The sequence below is a fragment of the Pholcus phalangioides genome, unplaced genomic scaffold, assembly GCF_987345545.1.
Source record: "Pholcus phalangioides strain wild (caught in Gottingen) unplaced genomic scaffold, Ppha-v1.0 ptg000022l_1, whole genome shotgun sequence".
NCBI classification, from domain to species: Eukaryota; Metazoa; Arthropoda; class Arachnida; order Araneae; family Pholcidae; genus Pholcus; species Pholcus phalangioides.
The window spans coordinates 37262429-37283406 of NW_028301615.1; the positions used below are offsets into that span (position 1 = coordinate 37262429).

The 20978-nt window shown below is 36.2% G+C and overlaps 1 protein-coding gene across 2 annotated transcripts in view; it reads right to left on the minus strand.

Annotated features, from left to right (window-relative positions):
- The window catches only part of LOC149070369 (uncharacterized), a 70609-nt gene that overhangs the window by 46692 nt on the left and 2939 nt on the right, over positions 1–20978 (minus strand). Inside the window, exon 1 of one of the 2 annotated variants that reach the window (XM_089249534.1) lies at positions 7354–7493. The exons of the other annotated variant lie outside the window; for it this stretch is intronic. Coding sequence (XP_089105660.1) covers positions 7354–7428 — 75 coding nt within the window. The 5' untranslated portion in view covers positions 7429–7493. Of the gene's footprint in view, positions 1–7353; positions 7494–20978 lie in introns of those variants that run through there. 2 annotated transcript variants of the gene reach the window in all.

Genomic DNA, 20978 nt, shown 5'->3' on the forward strand with positions numbered 1-20978 from the left:
ATAAACGGTGGTATTAATAGAATTCGAACTCATTCATCAATGTTTAAAGCGACGTAATTTATCCTTCTGACTCACACAAATGTTTAGGAAAAATCTTTAACAAACGTCTTCCATTCGTACATCACTGGTCTGAAGTTATAAAACCAAAACAAAAACCAAATTTAGAGGAGACCTTCATCCAGCAGTGGATTGAAAATGGTTGTTGATGATACATGATAAAATAATATACAATGTCCATAAATGTATTTATGGGCCCACATGTATTTATGGACCCACATTATATAATGCCCACATGTACAGTCAAACCTCGTTAGTGCGTCACCCGGTTAACACGTCACTCCACTTACCGGGTCACTTTTTGGAAGTCCCAATTGTCCTCAGGTGGAAATTTGCACAGCTATGGCTTACTCCGTTTAACGAGTCACTCCGCTTACTAAGTCATATTTTTGCTCTCCCAAGAGTGACTCATTAACGAGGTTTGACTGTATATAGGCAGGGCCGCCCTCACATAAAGCGGAGCCCGGTGCCAGAGTTGTCTTGATAATTCGGGAGCCAAACCGAGTTTGGCATATTCTGCGGGAGAGAGAAATGAAAAACTCAGAAAATGAAAAAACCATGTAAATTTAGAATAAATGCAAGAAACCATTCTAGCACCCCACGGAAATTCAGAATAAATGCGAGAAATAATTCCAGCGCCCATGAGAACTCAGAGTAAATGCGAAAAATAATTTCAGCAACAATGTAAATTCGAAATAAATGCAAGAATTAATTCCATCGCCCATGAAAATGCCGAATAAATGCAAGAAATAATTCCAGAAATTGTTCCAGAATAAATTCCAGAAATTGTTCCAGAATAAATTCCAGAAATTGTTCCAGAATAAATTCCAGAAATAATTCCAAAAAAATTCAGAATTCAAAAAATTATGAAAGCTCAGAATATTCCAGAATTATTTCTTTCTAAATGAAAATGCGGAATTCCAGAAATTTGGAGCGAATTATTTTTTCTGTAAGTGCGGGTCTTCCCAAAACGAAGGGCCCGGTGTGAGACTGCACCTGTCGCACACACCTCTAAGGGCGGCTCTTGTATGTGCTTCCATTGTCGATGTATGAACAGAGTATCAACACTGCCATCGATCAAAAAATTTAAAAAAAACGAAAGTTTGTGATGTTTAAGTTTATTTTTATATATAAATTTATTAATTGTTTGTAAATTAAAATAATTAAGGTTTTAATGTTTTTAATTTTGTTTTATATACGTATATGCCCGCGTGGGGCACGTGGTCGAAAAAAAAATTCATTCGGGGTCATTCAAGTATTACTTCAGCATCGAGGGGGGGGGGGTTTCGGATTTGCTGACTTTTGACGACGACGGGGGGGGGGGTGGGTTGAAGGTTGTTTACGTCATCCACCACCCATTTTGGAGATATGAGATATTCTAAGCTGCTGACAAGGGGGGGGGGGGTCAAAAATTTCTAAACATATGCTGACGTAATACTTGAACGACCCCTCCCCTCACCAATCAAAATCTTTACATACCCCGGGTTTCTCGGGCAATACATTTGTCTATCCATGTCACAGACTGGAAATTGTGAACTCTGTGCCAACCATTATGACATCAACATTTAATAAAAAAAATAATAAAAAAAAAAACTTTTGGTCTGGGACATTTTGTATCCCATGTCAAACACGGCCCGCGACATCTCAACAAGATTCAAAAATATTGTTGTTTATTTTAAATTTAAAAAAAAAACTATATAACTCATAAATAATTTTGTTATTAAAAAGTATGAAGACTATCTCAAAAAACGGCAATGAAATTAGATGCAAATTCGCAAAATTGGTTCCTTGGTTGAGGAATGGATGATATAAATGGTGCAAAAAAATGTCTGTCTTAAATGTTCGCAATCATTTCATGATATTTTTGGGTCGAGGCATATTGAGGTCGAAAGAATAACAGCGACAGGTGATAATTTCCGTGACCAGTTTGAAGTAATATCAACATGGGGCCGTATTTACGTAAGTAAATTTTAAGCAATTTTTGCCCCCCCCTCCCCCGTCAGCAAAACTCTGACCCCCTCCCCTTGTCAGCAAAATTTCGTCATCAGCTCTGCCCCTCTGAATCCTAACGCATATTGGTGGGATCAGAGACGTACACGGGTTGGGGGCATAGGGCCCCCCCACCCCGACGATCAAAAATTTACTTTTTTAATGCAAAAAAATAATTAGCTTAATTAAAATTTCGGAAGAAAATACCTTTGTATGTTATTATAATCAATTTCTATTAATTTGAATGTTATTTGAAGGCTATGAACTCAAAATTTATCTTTAATAAATTCATTGCGACCCACCCTCTAAGTCATGTAATGATAAATCGCATGAACGCCCTTGGCCCGCGGAGCAAGTATAGCCCTGGGAGTTATCTGATGCGGCCTGCGCTCCTCAAACTTAATTTTGTAAAAATGACCTTGAGCGGCACATTTTTACAGATCGCTTAAGTGTCCCGTGTTAAAATTCCAGAGCATTTCAGCAGCCCGTGGCACATCTTCAGATCACTTAAATGACCCGGAACACAGTTCCAGAACGCTCAAGCGATACGTGACACATTTAGAGATCCCTTGAGTGACATGTGACGTAGTTTTAGAGCACTTAAGTGGCCCCCAGTGCGGTTCTACATCACTCAAGTTACCCGCGGCACATTCTCAGATTATTTAAGCGATCCGCGGCATATAATTACGGATCACTTGAGTGATGCGTGGCACAGTTCCAGAGCACTTAAGCGGCGCGGCCACATTTTCAGATCAATTGGATCCACGAAACATTTAGAGATCACTAAAGTGGCTCTGTAGGGCACTTATCAATGGGGGGAGGAGGATGTTACTTCAAGTGCCCACAAACCATCAAAAATATTTGCCATTAAAATGCCATTAAAAATATTTCATATTTTCATAAAGGGCGGTTGATGACGTAAGCATTATCCAAACCTCCCCCCCCCCCTCCCTTGTCATCAAAAGTCACCAAATCGGAAACCCCCCTCCCCCCATCGATGCTGACGTAATACTTGAATGGCCCCATAAGTGCATGGTCGCTCATTTCGATTCGAACAACCCACGGTTCTCTTACGAGTTGAATGGTGTCACTATCCCGGATGCAACTAGGGTCACCGATTTGGGAATTCTCATTGACGAGCGACTTAGGTTTTCTGAACATTGTTCAGCGGTGGTCAAAAAATCGAATAGGTGCTTGGTCTCATTTTCAAAAAGGTCTCTTCGCGTTCTCCTAAAGTCATTCTTCCGCTTTTTCGAGGATTAGTTCGTCCTGGACTGGAGTATGCTGTAAGGTTTTGGAGACCATACTTACAGAGGGACACAGACTTGGTTGAACGGGTGCAGAGAAGAGATACGCGTGTACTTATTGGCACACAGGGCTTGAGTTATGAAGAGAGACTTCATTTTTTGAATATGTTTACATTGGATGAACGTAGGTGTCGAGGAGATATGATCGAAGTGTTCAAATTTTCAATCGGATGGATAGGATAGACCATGAACTTTTAGTACACCTCCAATCGACTGCTTTTACAAGGGGACACCAGTATCGATTGGTGAGGGACAATGCAAGGCTATGGTGTCGGAGGGAATTTTTCTCGAATAGGGTTGTTAATAAATGGAATAGCTTACCCCCGGAGGTAGTAAATTGTAACACAATTGACACGTTTAAAAAGAAATACTATAAACATGTTGGAGTAGATCGAGAAGCTATTCATACTTAGAATAAGACAACCATAAGTATTCTTTATGGGCGTAGTATAATATTTTATCATGTGAGGTATGCACTCAAGAATGATATGGAAAACAACAGTGTCACTCTAACAGTTACGGTTACAGTGAGAAAATTTCGAAAATATCAAATGGCAACACCAAGTTTTTTGTATTGGAATGCGATCTCCTTACTGAAAAGCACTAAATAGCGTTGGAATGGCACCTGTAGCACGAAAATCCCCGGAGTTAGGCAAGGAAAAAGTGAAAAGGACTTTGCCGTGCACCAGAGCATTAATGTTGGTTTCATTCGTCACACCGTTTCTTCGGCTGAGATCCCAGCCTGATTAGTCCTCCACAAGGTCATGTGGAAAATTTGTGAAACACAATAAAATGTTTTATTTTATGCTGCTTCTCTGTTCTTATTGGTTGTCCTCACTTTTAGCACTTCTATCTACCGCCGGTGATTTCCATGCTACAGTTGCCGTTCGAACGCTATTTAGGATTTTTCACAATGGAGATCACATTCCAATACAAAAAACTTGGTGTTGCCATTTGATATTTCGAAATTTTCTTACTGTAACCGTAACTGTTAGAGTGACACTGTTGTTTTCCATATCATTCTTGAGCGCATACATCAAAATACTTTATGCCAAAATTTCATTCAGTTTCTGTGAATGGTATGATAGTTAGGGGTCCATATGTCGGGACAGTTTTTTTATAATCATCCTGTATATAAGTTGGTTCAAAATTCATTTCTTTGACGAAATTTCGTGTGTTCATGCACGTGGCTCAAAAATGACTGTTTCTTCGAGCCAAGAAGAATATAATTCTTCATCATTGAAGAATTTTTAGAAATTTTTTCCATTCATGAAACTACAAGGGAAGATATTTCTGACATCGTGGCAAACTGTCAAATTGCATACTTAGGCAAAATATCAAGCTCTTATTAACAAGCCCCGTAGCAGTGGGAAAGAGTGGTTCATCAGCAATGGCTGACAAAAATGTAAATTTTGCTTCTTACTAACAGCAAGACTTATTTCAAGACTTACAGCAAAATTGAAGGAAATTTGTTAAGACATTCTTTTAAACTGCTATCTTTTCCATTGGCATTTATCAGCAGGTCCTTTGATGGAAAGAGTTAGAAATAAGTTGCGTTCTCTCAAAAGCCTGTAACGATTGCTTTGAATTTCATCAGTCCAGAGACCGCCAAGTAGTTCTATTTCCTGCAATTTCTTCACGATTTTGAGAGCAATTTGGAGGGGGCTACCTTATCACACAAAAATTCGTTGGTTGTCTTGCCATTCAGTTTTGGAAAAAAAAAATTTAAACAACACAATAAACAAGGTAAAACTGTTCCTAGAAATGAAAATATAAAGATGTTTCACTTCTTCATGGTAAGACCGGGTGCTATATTCCACATTCTTGATTGATATTACAGGACATTTCTGAATGACTCAAATATTCGACTTCAGGGGCAAACATTGGAAAAAAATTACCCATATATTTACATGCACTAGCAAGTTTATGTGTAAATTTAATTCGCTCGAAAACTATTTAGAAGAGAATATTCTTAATTTTATGTGTGATGGTTTATTTATACACTTCCCTTCGACTCTCCAACTGAACAGTTTTTAAACGTTTATAATTAATTCTAATTGTGATAATTAATACATTTTAATTGTGATAATTAATACATTTTAATTGTGATAATTAATACATTTTAATTGTGATAATTAATACATTTTAATTGTGATAATTAATACATTTTAATTGTGATAATTATTACATTTTTAATTGCAATAATTAATAAATTCTTAATTACCACTTACCAAATTTCTGTTATTAGCTAACAGATTTTCAATTATTGACATTTAACAATTGGTGGTCTACTTTAGTGATGATTTTGAAGGCAATGGCCGAAGCTCCAATTGAGCATTTGAGCATTTTTCGAATTGGAATCATATCTCTACGACGGACGGTAGATGAAAGAAAGGCAGCATTAGCACTGGGGTAGGCCAGCACCTCCTAGAGATAGAAGACCTCTGCATTGTTTGCCATAAACGTCATTCATACTGCCTAGCAAGATTGCCACATTTTGAAGCACAGCATCCTATTTCGTTTCTTCTTATTTTGGCGTAGAATCTTCTTGGTTGGCTCGCAAATACCGCATAGTGATTGGGTATGGGGCACACAAATCGCCCATTCTGAGCCCGATCATTTCTTTTCCTCACAACGGTGATACTGGCACGAGCAGGGAATTTTTTTTCACTGAATATTCTGAGGGAAAATGGACTACTTACTGACGTCACAAGCAGACTGCAGAGGCCTTCTAACTCTAGGAGGTGCTGATCTGACACTCCCTGCCATAATACGACAGAATTAATATATTATACAAACATGCAATGAAATCCAAAAATTCACACAAACTGTTCTCAATCAGAAATGAAACACCATGTTAGAAATATATATTTTAATTGGTTGTAATTCTCTCTCTCTCTCTCTCTCTCTGGCTGGTCCGATTAATCGGGTCAGTTAATCGATCAATTGCTAATCACAGTTAAAAATTTCACTCGATCAATCAATTATCGAAAATTCGATTAAAATTCTTTAAAAAGGTAAATTATAAATTTGACTAAACTGATTAAATGTCTTAAAATGTGTCTATACAAAACATTTCAGATAACTGACCGTGTTCAAAAATAATTGAATCGATATTTTGATCAAATTTTCCGATATGAGGAAACACTTATTGATTCAACGAAAACTAGTGACGATTTCTAAAATCACTGATTTAAAAAAAAAACGACAAGATCCTAGTTAAGAAATTCCAGGTCATGACAAGCATGTTCAGCATATCGTCCCTCTTATTTCAGAGACACGAATGAGCAAATTTTCACTTTTGGGTTGGATGCTGGTTATATCACTTATTTTGCTGAGTTTTTTTCGGAAACTCAAATGTTTATTCCTTATTGAAACACACTTCAAAAAACATTATAGGAGAACAACTTCCGTAGAGTAACATGAGTAAAGTAAACATTCAAAACTCATTTTCCAAGTTCTAGAAATTTGCACGTTCATGTTTCTCGCAAAGGAGGACAATATTAAAGAGCTTCAAGCACGCGCGGCCTTTATTTCTTGACCTATTTCTGTATTTGTTTACATACATTCGTTGGACAGATGCGTGAAATGAATGGAATACATTTTTGTAGCGTCAATTGATATTATATAGTTACCAGCACTACGTTTGCTGTGAACGAATAAAAATTGAAAACAAAATATTTGGTTAAAATTCGATTAATCGATTAAAATTTTTTGATTAACCAGTCAAAAATTTTAATCGATTCCCAGCCGAAGTTGTAAATTATGCCAGTGATTGATCAACTCAACTCTAAGAAAAAAAGAAATTGATTAATCGATTCATCTGAGAGGATTTCTCTGTTGTAAAATAGATACATTGAAAATTTTGGTTTCTATTAAATTAAATATATATTATATATTATTATATATTTACAACGAATTACAATTAATATCATAACTTAATGAAAATCGAAATTTCTACGCAAATTAATTAATGATGAGAAATCTTTTTAAGACTTACCAGCGTGTAAATACCGGCCGCAAAACTTCCATTCCTGACCGAATTCCAACAGCAACAAGATTTTAATATAGCCATATATGTAGGATGTGTTCCAAAGTTGATATTAAATTATTCAATTTTTTTTTATTCTTAAATTTTAAATTTCAGTTTGAAAAACATTTTGCTCCGTTTCTCTGTAAAAGAAAACGAAACTACTTCATGCGTTTTTCAATTTTTTTTTAGAAAAATGGTACATTTAAAAATTTCGTCGTATGTTTTACATTAAGTAGTAAATTTTAATTAAAAAAAAAATTAAATTCGTATTTATTTCTACCACGTGGTTTTCATATGATGAACAAGTTAATATAGAAGGGATATTCTGTACTTTCCAGTATTTTGACGTTGTTCAGCGTTGGGAATTTTCTGTACTGACATTTTCCGAGATTTTACCTTTCGCTCTCACTCTCTCGTCACAAGAATATAGATGGCGCTGACAAATGAGCGGGAAATGGTGCGGCGGAGACCAAACAAATGGCGGGAGAAATGCTTTTTTAAGGGGGGTCTCCATGGCTCTCCTACAAGAGTGGAGCTGACAGGGCTTCAGCCCCTGGGCCATAGGCGGAGACCAAGTCTGGGGGGGGGGGGCACGATGATGATGATATCAGTTCATATATACGTATATATATTAGATCAGTTGACTCCACCTTTGACGCTGGGGGGCATGCCCCCCACGCCCCCCCCCCCTCATCTCCGCCCATTCCCTGGGCACAGGACAGTTACTATAATTTTTTTGTGCTATAAATTCATTATAGAGAGGGCCGTGAAAAATGCAGCTTGGAGGCCCGCCGAAGTTCTCATCGTAGGGGGACCTTGCTCCAGAATATGTGGGCCATGGGGATCTCCTACCCTTAAATTAAATGTGCTAAAAACTTTCTTACGAAGAACTACTTTTAGTAAGAAACCACGCGACCGTTCGAGGTTTCTCATTTCCAATGAGGTCTGATTCGAGCGAATCATTGGCACTCAACTCAGGATTTATTTCCGTTTCGCCCTGCCAAGTATCTGACTGGGCAGGACCACAACGTCTGATTTACCTATATGGCCTTAGAACTGGGACAGGGGTGTTGTTGATGCATTACATAGAAATGTTATTAAAATTAATATTTATCTATTGATTTATTTCACATTTTTACCACCTGTTATTTGATTGAGTGTGCTTTTTTCTTTATTTTGAATCATTTCGTATTCAAATTACATTGACTTCATGCGATTCATCGTGCTTGACAAATTGTCTTTAATGAATCTTTTTGAAAACTAAGTAGTCAAGATATGTAAAATGCTGTCTCTACTTTTTTTTTCGTTTCACAAATTTCAAGGGAAACGCGTAAAATATTTTATGCAAAAGAAGCACTATTTCAACCGTAATTTGAATTCGAAAATATTGAAATGGCTATTATGCCGAGAACAAAACACAAATCAACAGAGTGAGAGACACACAAAAATTATCCGAATATATTCGGGATAAACTGTTGAGTGGTTAAGTAAGTGCACCAGGACTGCAAAAAAATCTATTGCCCCACATGCAAAACATTTCGGGCATGCAATTTTTTCTAACACAGATGTATAAAAAAAATGCCAAAAAAAATTTAAACCCATGCTTTCAATTTTTTCATCGATGACGATGCACGTCTTCTTACACACATTCGTGAAATGCTCTCTTTGGCAGCCACAAAGCAAATGTGCAGTCAGCGCATTTCGATATATTGTTACGGTCCTAATAATATTTAGCAGCCCGGTCATGGGCATCTCATATACTGCAACTGGGCTCAAAATGGAATCTCATACAGCAGCCGCACTCAAAAAAAAAAATTGTATATTACATGGCCCTATATTACACAGAAGATAAAGCGCCCGTAAAGGATAAATTTTCTATGGTTGATTCTATGAAATTGCAGAAAATGTTTATGCTCATTGCACTTGCACAAAAATATCAGAAAATATATCTATCACAAAAATGTGGGACTCCTGCTGCCACCTATCAAATACAAAGCAAATTATATGTAAATTTTTTTAAGTAAAGTTAGTTGATCGTTTCAAACTGGTATGCAGCATGAAAACGAACAAACTGAGCTGTGACACCGTGTAATAATTATTTTTATGCTGCATACCGGCGTAAATTTTATGTGCCAAAATATCGGTTATATGCTTTATATGTATTTGACGCTAAATCATTTCTTATTAACATATAGTAACTGGAATTTTGATGCATAAAATTTACATCGGTATGTAGCATAAGATAAAAAATATATAATTTTATACATGTTTTTTTTTTTATTCTGCACATTGGTTTAAAAACTACAACCATTTTATTGTAAGAATTATAACAGATAGTTTTTGTGTAATATATTCGATAGGTGGCAGCAGGTGTCTTGGCTTAGTGTAGTTTTTCGTATTTACAATGTATATTATTAAATGATGCCAACAAAAAAAATATTTTGTGTTTCTAACGTGATATATTTACTGAGATATTCGAATTCGAAAAACGGAAGAAAATTCTGAAAAAAAAACAGCTCTAAATGCGGAAAACCCGATCCACCCGCATTTAACGCTGTTTTTTTTTCCTAAATTTCCTCCGTTTTTCGAACTCGAATATCTCGGTGAATATTGCAGTTAGAAACGTGAAGTTCTTTGTTGGCATCAGGAAAGGGAGGGTAACAACTTTCTAATTGGATTTTTGGGCCGTGGACTGTATAAAAAGTTATTTTTTTTTATTTTAATAATTATACAACCCCTTGCAACATGAATGGCATATCTGAGTGCCACACTCAAAAAACTTTTTCCATCCCGACGTATACCTCTAGAATCAACGGTTCGCCGGTGAAAGACCATACCCCTGTTTGCTATGCACCCTATATATTATATTACATGTAAACATCATTGAACAGGAACTGCTGCTGCCACCTATCAAGTAAAACACACAACTGTTGTGATTCTCCGATTGAAATTGATGACCGAATTTCATTCTAAAAAATTTACATCCCCGGTGGGGCATGTAATTTTTTTTAGATTTGTCCAGCCCTGGTGTAGACCTTAGATACGTCATCTTGCAAGGGGTTGTACAGTCATTAAAATAAAGAAAATAACCTTTTGTTCGGTCACCCTGTCCTAAAAAACCCCCAATTAGAATGAAAGTTGTCTTTCTTGAACCCAACATATAAAAAAAAAATTCCCATGTGCAATATTCGCTTAGATATTTGAATTTGAAAACCGCTGAAACGAAATAACCGTATAAACTAACAGACAAGCTCATTCTACGCTTTATATACGGTTTCTCTCTCATTTTCAGTGGTTTTCGAATTCAAATATCTAAGCGAATGTTGCTCTTAAAAACATGGGATTTGTTTTGTTAGCCTCAAAAGAGTTAACTTTCTAATTGGATTGTTCAGGACAGGGTGACCAAATAAAAAGTTAATTTTTACATTTTAATAACTAAAACAACCTCCTTCCTGCAATATGAATGACGTATCTGAAATTTACACGTTATTCGGATATTTTTCTTAATTGCAAGTACGCTTCTAGGATCTGTTGTTCGCGAGTTAATTACTTTATTATGGATAAAGGGAACCCTGTGTATTAATTATGAAAAAAACTACAATTTATTAATTAAAAAAATTGATATATAAAACTGAGACACCGTAAATGCAGAATATTACTGAAATATTTCCAAAAAAATTATAAGTGAATAGTTCCGACGCATTTGAGAATTGATCTTCTCTTTAACTTTTAAATATTATATGTTAAATTTTTATTTTTCCATTAAAAACATGAAGTTAAAAAAGAAAATAGAGATATTTATCTTTTGATTGATTGCCTTGGTGTCAGATTTAAGAACTTCAATTTACTTTGCGTTTAACACGATGAAAAAACGCCACGTATTTTAAATATAGAAGCAATGCATGGTATAAGAATTACATAGATTTGCATTACAAAAATATTTCAAAAATTCTATTGTTTCTTCATAAAATACGTCTTTGATACTGTAAATTTTTCTAAAAAAAATCCCTTTGTACGTACCGAGGAAAGTTATTTGATAATTAAATGGCTTGACAAAAATGAGGATTTTTAAACGAGTTCATTCATCAAGGTAGTGTTTGGATTCTCACTGGGGGAATTTTCATTACCTTAAAGTGAGTGTGTGTATGATTAAAAACGCTTCAAAAGCTGGGATTTCCGAGAAAGTGCGTATTATTCAACTGCAACTATAAAATATGCATAATGCATGAAATGAGTTCAACTGCTGCTACCACATCACAGCTAGGAGAAAAAATATTTGTCACCATTAATATTTACGATTAATGAGAACAAAAACACGAACAGAATATCTTTTGTGATTCTTCTGTATGACGAATAACCATTATATTGGAACCATAATAATGGTTCTTGACGTTATAGGGCAGGAGTTCTTCACGAGGGTTCCTTGGAGAGATTTTAGGGGAGCCCGTGAGCATGAGTGCAAAAGCAATTAACACGTAGTGTTTTTACATTACTTTATGACGAATATTATTCAGTTAAGTAGTCCGTGGCTTTCATGCCCAACATGCTCAAACCATGGCGCGGAAACCAACCCTTTTTAAGAAATGGGATCAAATCCATTCAAATAATATAATTTAATGAATGTTTATTGTGAAAAATTCGAATATATAAATATTTATTTACTGTATTCTCCCCGAGTTACCCGACATGCCGGAAAATTCGAGTCTCAGATTCTGGATGATTCTTAAATATCTTTGTTTTAAAAATCCTTCGAATTGGTTAGATGCATTTAATACTCGAGGGGCACCAGCTTTTTGAATGTTGGGAAATATAACTGGAAACAACATTCAAAAAGCTGGTATCCCTCGACATGCCGGCTAATTCGGGGGAATATGGGATATTTTACACAGAGTGGTACAGAATTCTTGACCTCTTATGAAAAAAATATAATTCTAAAAAGAGCTATCAAAGATAGAGACAAAAGATTTAAAACATTTAGGTCAACCCGTGGCCCGCGACCTCACACCTACATTTGTAGAAATGAACCAAGAAACATATTCCCAGATCACTTAAATGACAAGTAGCTCATTTACAGATCACTCAAGTGATCTGGGGCACATTTATACATCATTTAATGGACCCCGCGACACATTCCTAGATCACTTAAGGTGACCTGGGTACTGTTCCAGATCACTTAAGGTGACCTGGGTACTGTTCCAGATCACTTAAATGAGCTTCGGCACATTTCACTTAATTAAGTGGACCACGGCACGCTTCCATATCACGTAAGTAGACCGCCGCACATCAGCACCTCCTAGAGATAAAAGGCCTCCACCCCTCTGCTTCTGACGTCAGTAAGTAGTCCATTTTCGCTCAGAATATTCAGGGAGAAAAAATTCCTGCTTATGCCAGTATCATCGTTGTGCGATAAACAAATGATCGGGCTCAGAATTGGCGATTTTCACGCCCCACATCCAATCACTATGCGGTATTTGCGAGCCAGTCAGGAAGATTCCAGGCCAAAATAAGAAGAAACAAAATAGGATGCTGCGTTTCAAAATGTGGCAAACTTACTAGGTAGACTGAATGACGTTTTTGGCAACCCGTGCGGAGGCTTTCTATCTCTAGGAGGTGCTGCGCATATTCACAGATCACTTAAGTGACCCGCGGTGCAGTTTCACATCATTTAAATGGTCTGTGGCATTTTCCATCAGATCACTTAGGTGACACGCGGCACATTCACAGATCCCTCAATGAAACTAGGGGCGCTGCTCCAGATCTCTTTAAATAGCCTTCACACATTCCCAAATCACTTAAGTAAACCACGGCGTATTTGCAGATCACTCAAGTGACCCGCGGCGTATTTGCAGATTACTCGCGAGTGACCCGCAAATAATCATTATATTGGTACCGTAACATTTTCTTGACGTTTTAGAACAGGAGTTCTCCACCAGTTAAAAGCACTGTAATTGAAAACGGAAATTGGCTCCGTTCGGCGACCCGTCTGACATTACTGATCCTAATGATTATTAGGAATTGTGATTATGTAAAAAGGTTGGAAATTTTAGACAACTTCACTCTTCATGCCCCCGCAGAAGTCATCTAAGTGTGTACGAAGCTCATAAAAAAGTTGACCACCCTTGATATAGACTAGTGATGGGAAAACTATGGCCCGCTGAGAAATTCATTCCGGCGGCCCGCTGCCGATTTAAAAATAATAGTATAGAAAGTTTCAATTTCAGTGCTTTTTCATTTCAGCGGATTATCCTTTTTTTTGCATTATTTGTTTTTTTATTACATTCTGTGCTTATTTGGCAAAAGTCACTTTTCTCAAAAAATTAAGTTGTTCGCATTCAGGGGTCCCGTTCGTCAAAATTTTGGAAGGTGGCAAAATTTTGTTTTTCCTCTTTCAGTATATGAAGAAATAATGTAGGCAAAGTGTAGTACTAGATTCATCGAAAGACTGGTTAGTTGTGGAGATGAAGATTACAAGAAAGAAAATTCATCACTGCCCCCCACGGGGAGTCGAATCCCGATCTCTCGCTTGCCGGACGAATGCTCTACCATCTAAGCTACGGAAGCAGATAGAATATTCCAACCTTGGATCGTATACATATGTTGAAAGGCACCGTACATGGACGGCGTCAACAATCAACTAATAGCTCGTGAATGACAAAGGCCAACCAGATGGCCATATGCATATAGAAACGTCCTCTCCACTTGTCAATACAAGATTCATCGAAAGACTATATTCTTTCTGCTTCGGGGTTTGAGTCCCCGTGGGGCAGTGATGAATTTTTTTCCTTGTAATCTTCATCTCCACAAATAACCAGTCTTTCGATGAATCTTGTATTGACAAGTGGAGAGGACGTTTCTATATGCAAAGTGTAGTACTGTTACGAAACAGCGTTATTTGTTGACGACCCCTCAAGTTGACAAAGCTATGAGGAAAAGAAGGCAGAGATCATTCTATTGGTCGAGAACATTCCGGCAAAAGTCTGCCCCCGTCATGGAGCGCCACTCTTCGAGAACTTCGACTGATGCTGGAACCTTCTATTTCTCGAACGTTCGACGAGTGTATGAAAAAGGTGCGATCAAGAGATTAGTCAGTTATTGGACTTTACGCTCAATAAGAGAACTCTGATGTGGCGTATACCTCTGCTTGTAAATACATGTAAAAATTGCTGTTCTGTAAATATAAATTTGTAACGCCCTGCAAAGTTTCCATCCTCTGCTTATTTCAAAGGACTTGCGAGAAATTATACGGAACAATACGTCAAAAAGCCACAGTATCGCATTTTGGCAAAATATTGTTTACAAATTTGCCATCGTGAAATTTCGAAAGAGTCACTTATAATATTTTGCCATCCGAGCATAGAATTAACTTATAAAAAATTTTCATATGCAAAATAAAAATGGAACACATATGCAATAAATATGCATTAAACCATTAAAACATGCTTATTGTATTTATTTTTTCACAGTTTAAAGATAACCCATCGTCCCCCACTTCATTTATAAGCGTAAAATTCCAATTACAGTATTCCCCCTTTTTTCCGGCATGCCGGAAAATTCAAGTCACTGATTCTGGAAAATTATTATAAATGCTGTATTAATTTATTTTAAAAATTCACTAGATTGTCTAAATGCATATTGTGATCCTTATTAAACTTCGATTTTCCCAACATGCATGGAACGGACCAGACCCCAGCGTTCAACAAGCTGGATCGATTTTTATAGCATGTCGGTTAATGCTGGGGAATACGGTATGAATCAGTGTCCGAATATGTCCCGAACCACCAAAAATGTTTCTCTTTTTTTCTTTTTTTTTGGCCCGCTTCTAAAAATGTTTGGTCATCATTGATATAGACCATCGATTTTTCATCGAATGTCCAATGACTGTTATAGAGAGCGTAGTTGGTCTTTTCAATGTTTCGACAATCTATGCGATATTTTTACAAGGAATTGCGATAATCCCTCGACTTGGAAAGTTGTCTATCCTCTCGCATAATCCTGAACAGATAAAACAAACTTAATGGAGTGTTTCTCTTGGCAAGTTCTTGTTCAAACACTAGGTGTTTCTCTTGTATAATAACCTGGTACAGCGTGGTCTTATGAAATATTTTCTGCCGGATTCCATTTCCCAAGCTATTGACTTTCTCAGCAGCGCCGGACAAAGTGGAGATCGATTACATACCGGGTGTCCCAGAAATCTACCACGGAAATAAGAGGGGTGCTACACGTCAAGAGGCTCTAACGGTCTCAAGCCCCTCTTATTCTAGAGATACATGGATTATCCCACTCCAGAAGTCGCCGAAATATGGTAACCCTGCTCACATCATGCGAAACGACAGGAAAATTTCTTCCTTTTTTCGTCTTTGTTTCCTTTCTAATAGTACTATGTGTGTTTAGGGAAAACACTTTTTCCCTCTCACTTTCACCCAGGGTTATTTTAGAATATATCCTTCTCTCCTATCCTTGGCTTAAATTGAATGCTAAAAGCGATAAGAACGAAGTCATTTGCGACCTTAGATTCTATTGAAAAATATGTCTGTCTTGACGTTACTCTCTCTATCAACTCTCTCACTTTAGTCCTAAATTACAAAAAAGGAGAATGTGGCGTATATGTATAAATTCCATATACAGACTGTCCTGTAAGTCCTAATGTGTCTTTTATCTCATCAACCGTTTGCCTTACAGGTATGGTTCCAATTTAAAAAAATGCTCAAAATGTATTCAGAAATCCCCTTGTACCAATTTTGAGAGTGAAAATACAGTGTCTCACAAAATAAAAAAATCTAAATTTCTATACGGTCCTCGCTGTCCTCTAACTTCCAGTTAGAAGAAAGCTGTTTCCCTGTCTCTCCTGACGCCAACAGAAATAATTAATTCCATGTAACTAAGGGGCGGTATCCACCGACATGGTTTAAACTATAGTCTCAATTTTTCGATAAGAGATGACACGGATTGGTTAAATTCAGGTTTTTAACCGATCTACGTTGATCTCTTATCCAAAAAATTGTGAGTACCGTTTAAACCATGCCGGTGAATACCGCCCTAAATGCAATATTCGCTAAGCTATTTGGATTCAAATTTGGAGAAAAGTTATGAAAGAACAGTAAAAACACTAACGGGCAATGCTCCTTTCTCTCATTTATGATGGCCTTTCCCAACTTTTCTCCGATTCTCGAATTCGAGAATACCTCAGCAAATATTGCACTTAAATACTTGGAATTTTTTCTGTTGGCCTCAGGAGAGACAGGGAAACAACTTTTTAATTGGTAGTTAGAGGACGGAAGGAGCATTATAAAAGTTTAGATTTTTTTTATTTTGTAACAAATTGTATTTTCACTCTCGAAACTGGTACAGGGTAATTTTTCAATGCCTTTTGAGCATTTTTTAAATTGGAATCATACCTCTACGACGGACGGTTGATTAGATAAATACCGCATGAGTACTTCAGATCAGATCAGAATGAAATTTTTCCTCCCTGGCGGGCCACAACTGCGGGCTTATAAACTGTGGCCTCGTGGAGACCATGTTCTTATTGTGATGTCAAAATGGTGGACTATCAGTGAAGTTTTTTTTTTTAACCTCAGCCACGGATCACCATATCAAGCATTACGAACGTTTCGGACACAGAAAGTGTTAAAGAATATATTCCAGGTGTAATTACTCCTGCAGCGCCATCCATCGACGAAATCTTGATATAATTTTTTCTGTGACAAACAAAATCCCCCTTCCCCCCCCCCCCAACTTTTTCAAATATACCAATTTTCTTTTCCAAGTTTTACGAATTTTTAAACTATTCACACATTTATCGGACACCCTGTACTTTCAACCTTTATTCTCTTCCTTGTTAAATTTGGGAAGAACGGCTCAATTTTCCTACAAATATGACGGGCATTCAAGACCCAGATCATCGTATCTGTTGGAGTCTAACCAATATCAGAAGCCCTTCCGCTACTGTTGTTATCGAATCTCGATCAGCCGTGCTCGAATCTCTCTAATCAGCTGTTGATTGGCTGATTGGCTTTCCTGTTTGTCTTCATTGCTTTCGATTATCCGTGATGACTGTATGGGTCAGAAAAAAAAGCAATTCCCCTTCTGGGAGGATAACTCAATTTTCCGTACCTCCAATATAACCACGCCATTCTGATTGGCCTTGGTATTACAAAGAATATTTATTTTCATTGGTTCGTGGATGTTTTGCGGCAACTTCATTTTCCTATCTTCTTCACAAAAACCATTATTATAGCCTAATGGTAAGGCTCGTTATTATATCCTATAATTTAGGGCCCGTTATTATATCCTCCAAATGCTAAGAAATCGATTTTGTGTTCTTGCAATCTCAATGAATAATGTTTTCCTATCAATAAAGTTTCTTTGACAAATTTTTCATATTCATCGCGTGATAGCTGATCAATTTAGTCTCTGAGTCCAAGAAGCCTAATTCAAGCTTCCCACAAAGCCCTCGAGCCACCAACCTGAGGTATTCAGAATTATAGGATGGAATCCATATTTGCTGTGTTTTACCCTAACGGAATGGCCAACAAGGCCCAAAATAATTAAATACTTCATTTATTCTGAAATTACGCAATTTTATTAGTTCTGAAATCATTAATTTTTTTCTTCTGGGGAAATTTCTAATTAATAATATTTGATTATTTTGAAATTACTTTTATTGATTTATTTATCTACAATTATTTACTATAATTATTTATTCCGGTGATTCTATATAATTACGAAAATATTACACTTTCATTAATTTTAACATAAATTCTTCTAATAATTCTGGAATTATTATTTTGAGACAGTTCTGAAATAATTTTTATCGCTAATTCCGAAAATATTGGTTTATAAAATTATTGTTTTTTCAATAATTCCGGAATTGTCCTCTCATTAATTAGAAATACTTTTGCGAAACTCAGAATCACGAAATTAATCATTAATAATGAAATTAATAAATTCAATAATTCCGAAATTATTTCTCTCCATATTTCAGAAATTATTTTTCTAAATAACTATTATTGTTCCGAAATGTGTTTCACATGAATTTCGAAATTATTTCTTTCAAAAATTCTGAAATTATTTTTTCATGAATGTATTGTTTCAGAATTTCCATGAAATTTGTAGGTAGATACGCATTTCTATAGGCCAAATTTTCCCTCAAAAACTGTTTGGGACTTGTGTGTGCTCCGTCTACGCGGGTGTAATAAAATTATTATTATTTTCTTAATCGCCTGTCTTCAACGGTTTTTTTAGCCATTTTCTAAAAATGGTCGGCGGGCCACAGAAAAAAGCCCCGAGGACCAAATGTGGTCAGCGGGCCATACTTCGAAGACCTTGCCTTATGCATTGAAATATTTTTCATTCTGACACGTTAAACCAAAAAAAAAATTCCGACCAAAACTGCCAGAATTTGAGTTTTAAATTTAATCAATTTTAGTTGTTTTTATTTAAATAGTCGTTAAAAAAATTATTCTTTTGCGATCAAAATGGAAAGTGTTATATAATATAGCTAATCAGAGTTAAAGCATTTTTTCTGCTGAGAAATTTTAGTGGGGAGTCACAAAATTACTTCACAGACAAGTAATTTTGAATAATTCAACCATCAGAATCACCTTCACGACTCCTTAAGTTATGCGGCATTGCTGAGATATCTCGTCTTCATAACATCCTCTTATTTTATCACTGAAAAGCCCAGATATTTTGTAAAATGAAAAAAAAAAGTGAAGAAAGCTACTTCATTGAAAAAGATGTGGCAGTTTGACGGAAGGTTTAATGATTTCTAATTGCCGCTTAGATGGTTAATGTTGCTTTAATTGGGATCTGCCGCATGTTACGTAGATAAGAAAGGTACCTTAATTTCCATCAAGCAGTTCTATCCTAATTAGACATGATTTAAGATATTTCCAGACCTAGAGAGAAAAATTCGTTTTAGAATAATTTGATAAGTTACCGAAAATGTGAGTCGGAAAAAACGTAGACACATGAGATTCATTATTTCGCAATCAGTTTACCGTTTGAGGAGTGCTTTGTTATTTTCTACAATATTTAATGAAATAACGATGAATGTAATGTGTTCGCCTTAGGAATGTAAAATATGGCGAGAATTTTTTTTTTCATCCCTAAGAAGTGGCGATGCTTTAGCGGCTTTCCCCTGTGTAACATGGTATTAATGATGAATTTTCAAGATGTTGGTTTTTTCTTCTAAAGGATGAATATAATGAAATTATCCATCCATTAGTAAATATTAATAAACGAAAACTTTCAAAATCTTTTAGTGTATTTAAAGATATAATGACAAATCTAGTACTTATCCTAATTCTATTTCATATGATTTTTTGTGCCAACAATACTGAACATTAAAGAAAAATGTGTCAAATATAAAATCATAGTTATCTAGAATTTCATTCATATTATTCATCTCTTCAAAACGTATCTTCACAAATCATGAAATTTCTGTAAACATGTGACATCCTTCTGATATGACCACACTGTACTGATACGTGGATGTTACCTTTTGTCTTATCTCTTCAAGAAAAGGACAAGTACAGTAACCTCCCCAAAAACACATAATTCAGTCTCCCCCCCCCCCCCGGCAAGTATCTAATATTACACCGTAATAACAAGAAAATGTCACAATTAGCTCTGAATAGGCGGTGGTTTACCCACGAAACCACCTGAAAATTTTTAAAAAATATTATAGATATAACAAATAACCTTTCTAGGTTTTAATGATTTTAGCAAATAATAGAATATGTCGCGGAAAATTTTGTCCAAGTTATTGATCAAATTTTTTCGAGATTAAATTAGGAAAATCAAAATTTTATCTTCCTGTAGCTGAAGTTTGTTCATATTTTAGTCAATTTAAAAAAAAAAATTGTGTTGTGCCATGTAATGGCTTTATTGAAGGTAAGAAAAAGAAAACATTTTTTTTTCGAATCGACCACCCGTAATCCGCCACCCGACAGAGGAAATTTTAACAAGTGGTTTCGAAGCGAAAACCACCGCCCATGAAAGGGTTAAGCACAGAACGGGACGTATGGTCATCTTATTAGAGTTTTCGTCGGATTTAATCATCAATCGGTTTTTATTATTAAAAATCCCGTATACTGACGTGATCACATTAAGAGCCGCGCACTTCATAAGTTTTTATACCACCGCCTCTTAATGCTTGGCTGAAATTAGAGGCCGTTCAAGTATTACGTCAGCCATTTTTGACCCCCACCCTTGTCAGCAAAACCCTGACCTCCTCCCCCTTGTTAGCAAACTTTCGTCAGCACTGCCTCCTACCTCCTAATGCATATTGGTCGGATCAGAAACGTACGCGGGAGGGGGCATGGGGGTCTCAAACGAAAAAAAAATGTTTTGTTAATGTAAAAAGCATTAAAAAAATTAAAACTTCGAAAGAAAATACCTTTATATGTTATTATAACCAATTTCTGTTAATTTCAATGTTATTTGGAGGGTAAGAACTCAAAATTTCTCTTTAAGGAATTCACGACCCACCCTTTAAGCCATATATGGTAAACCTTTGGCCCACGGACCAAATGTGGTTCTGAAGTTTATGTGATGTGGCTTGACCCCTCAAACCCAATTTTGTAAAA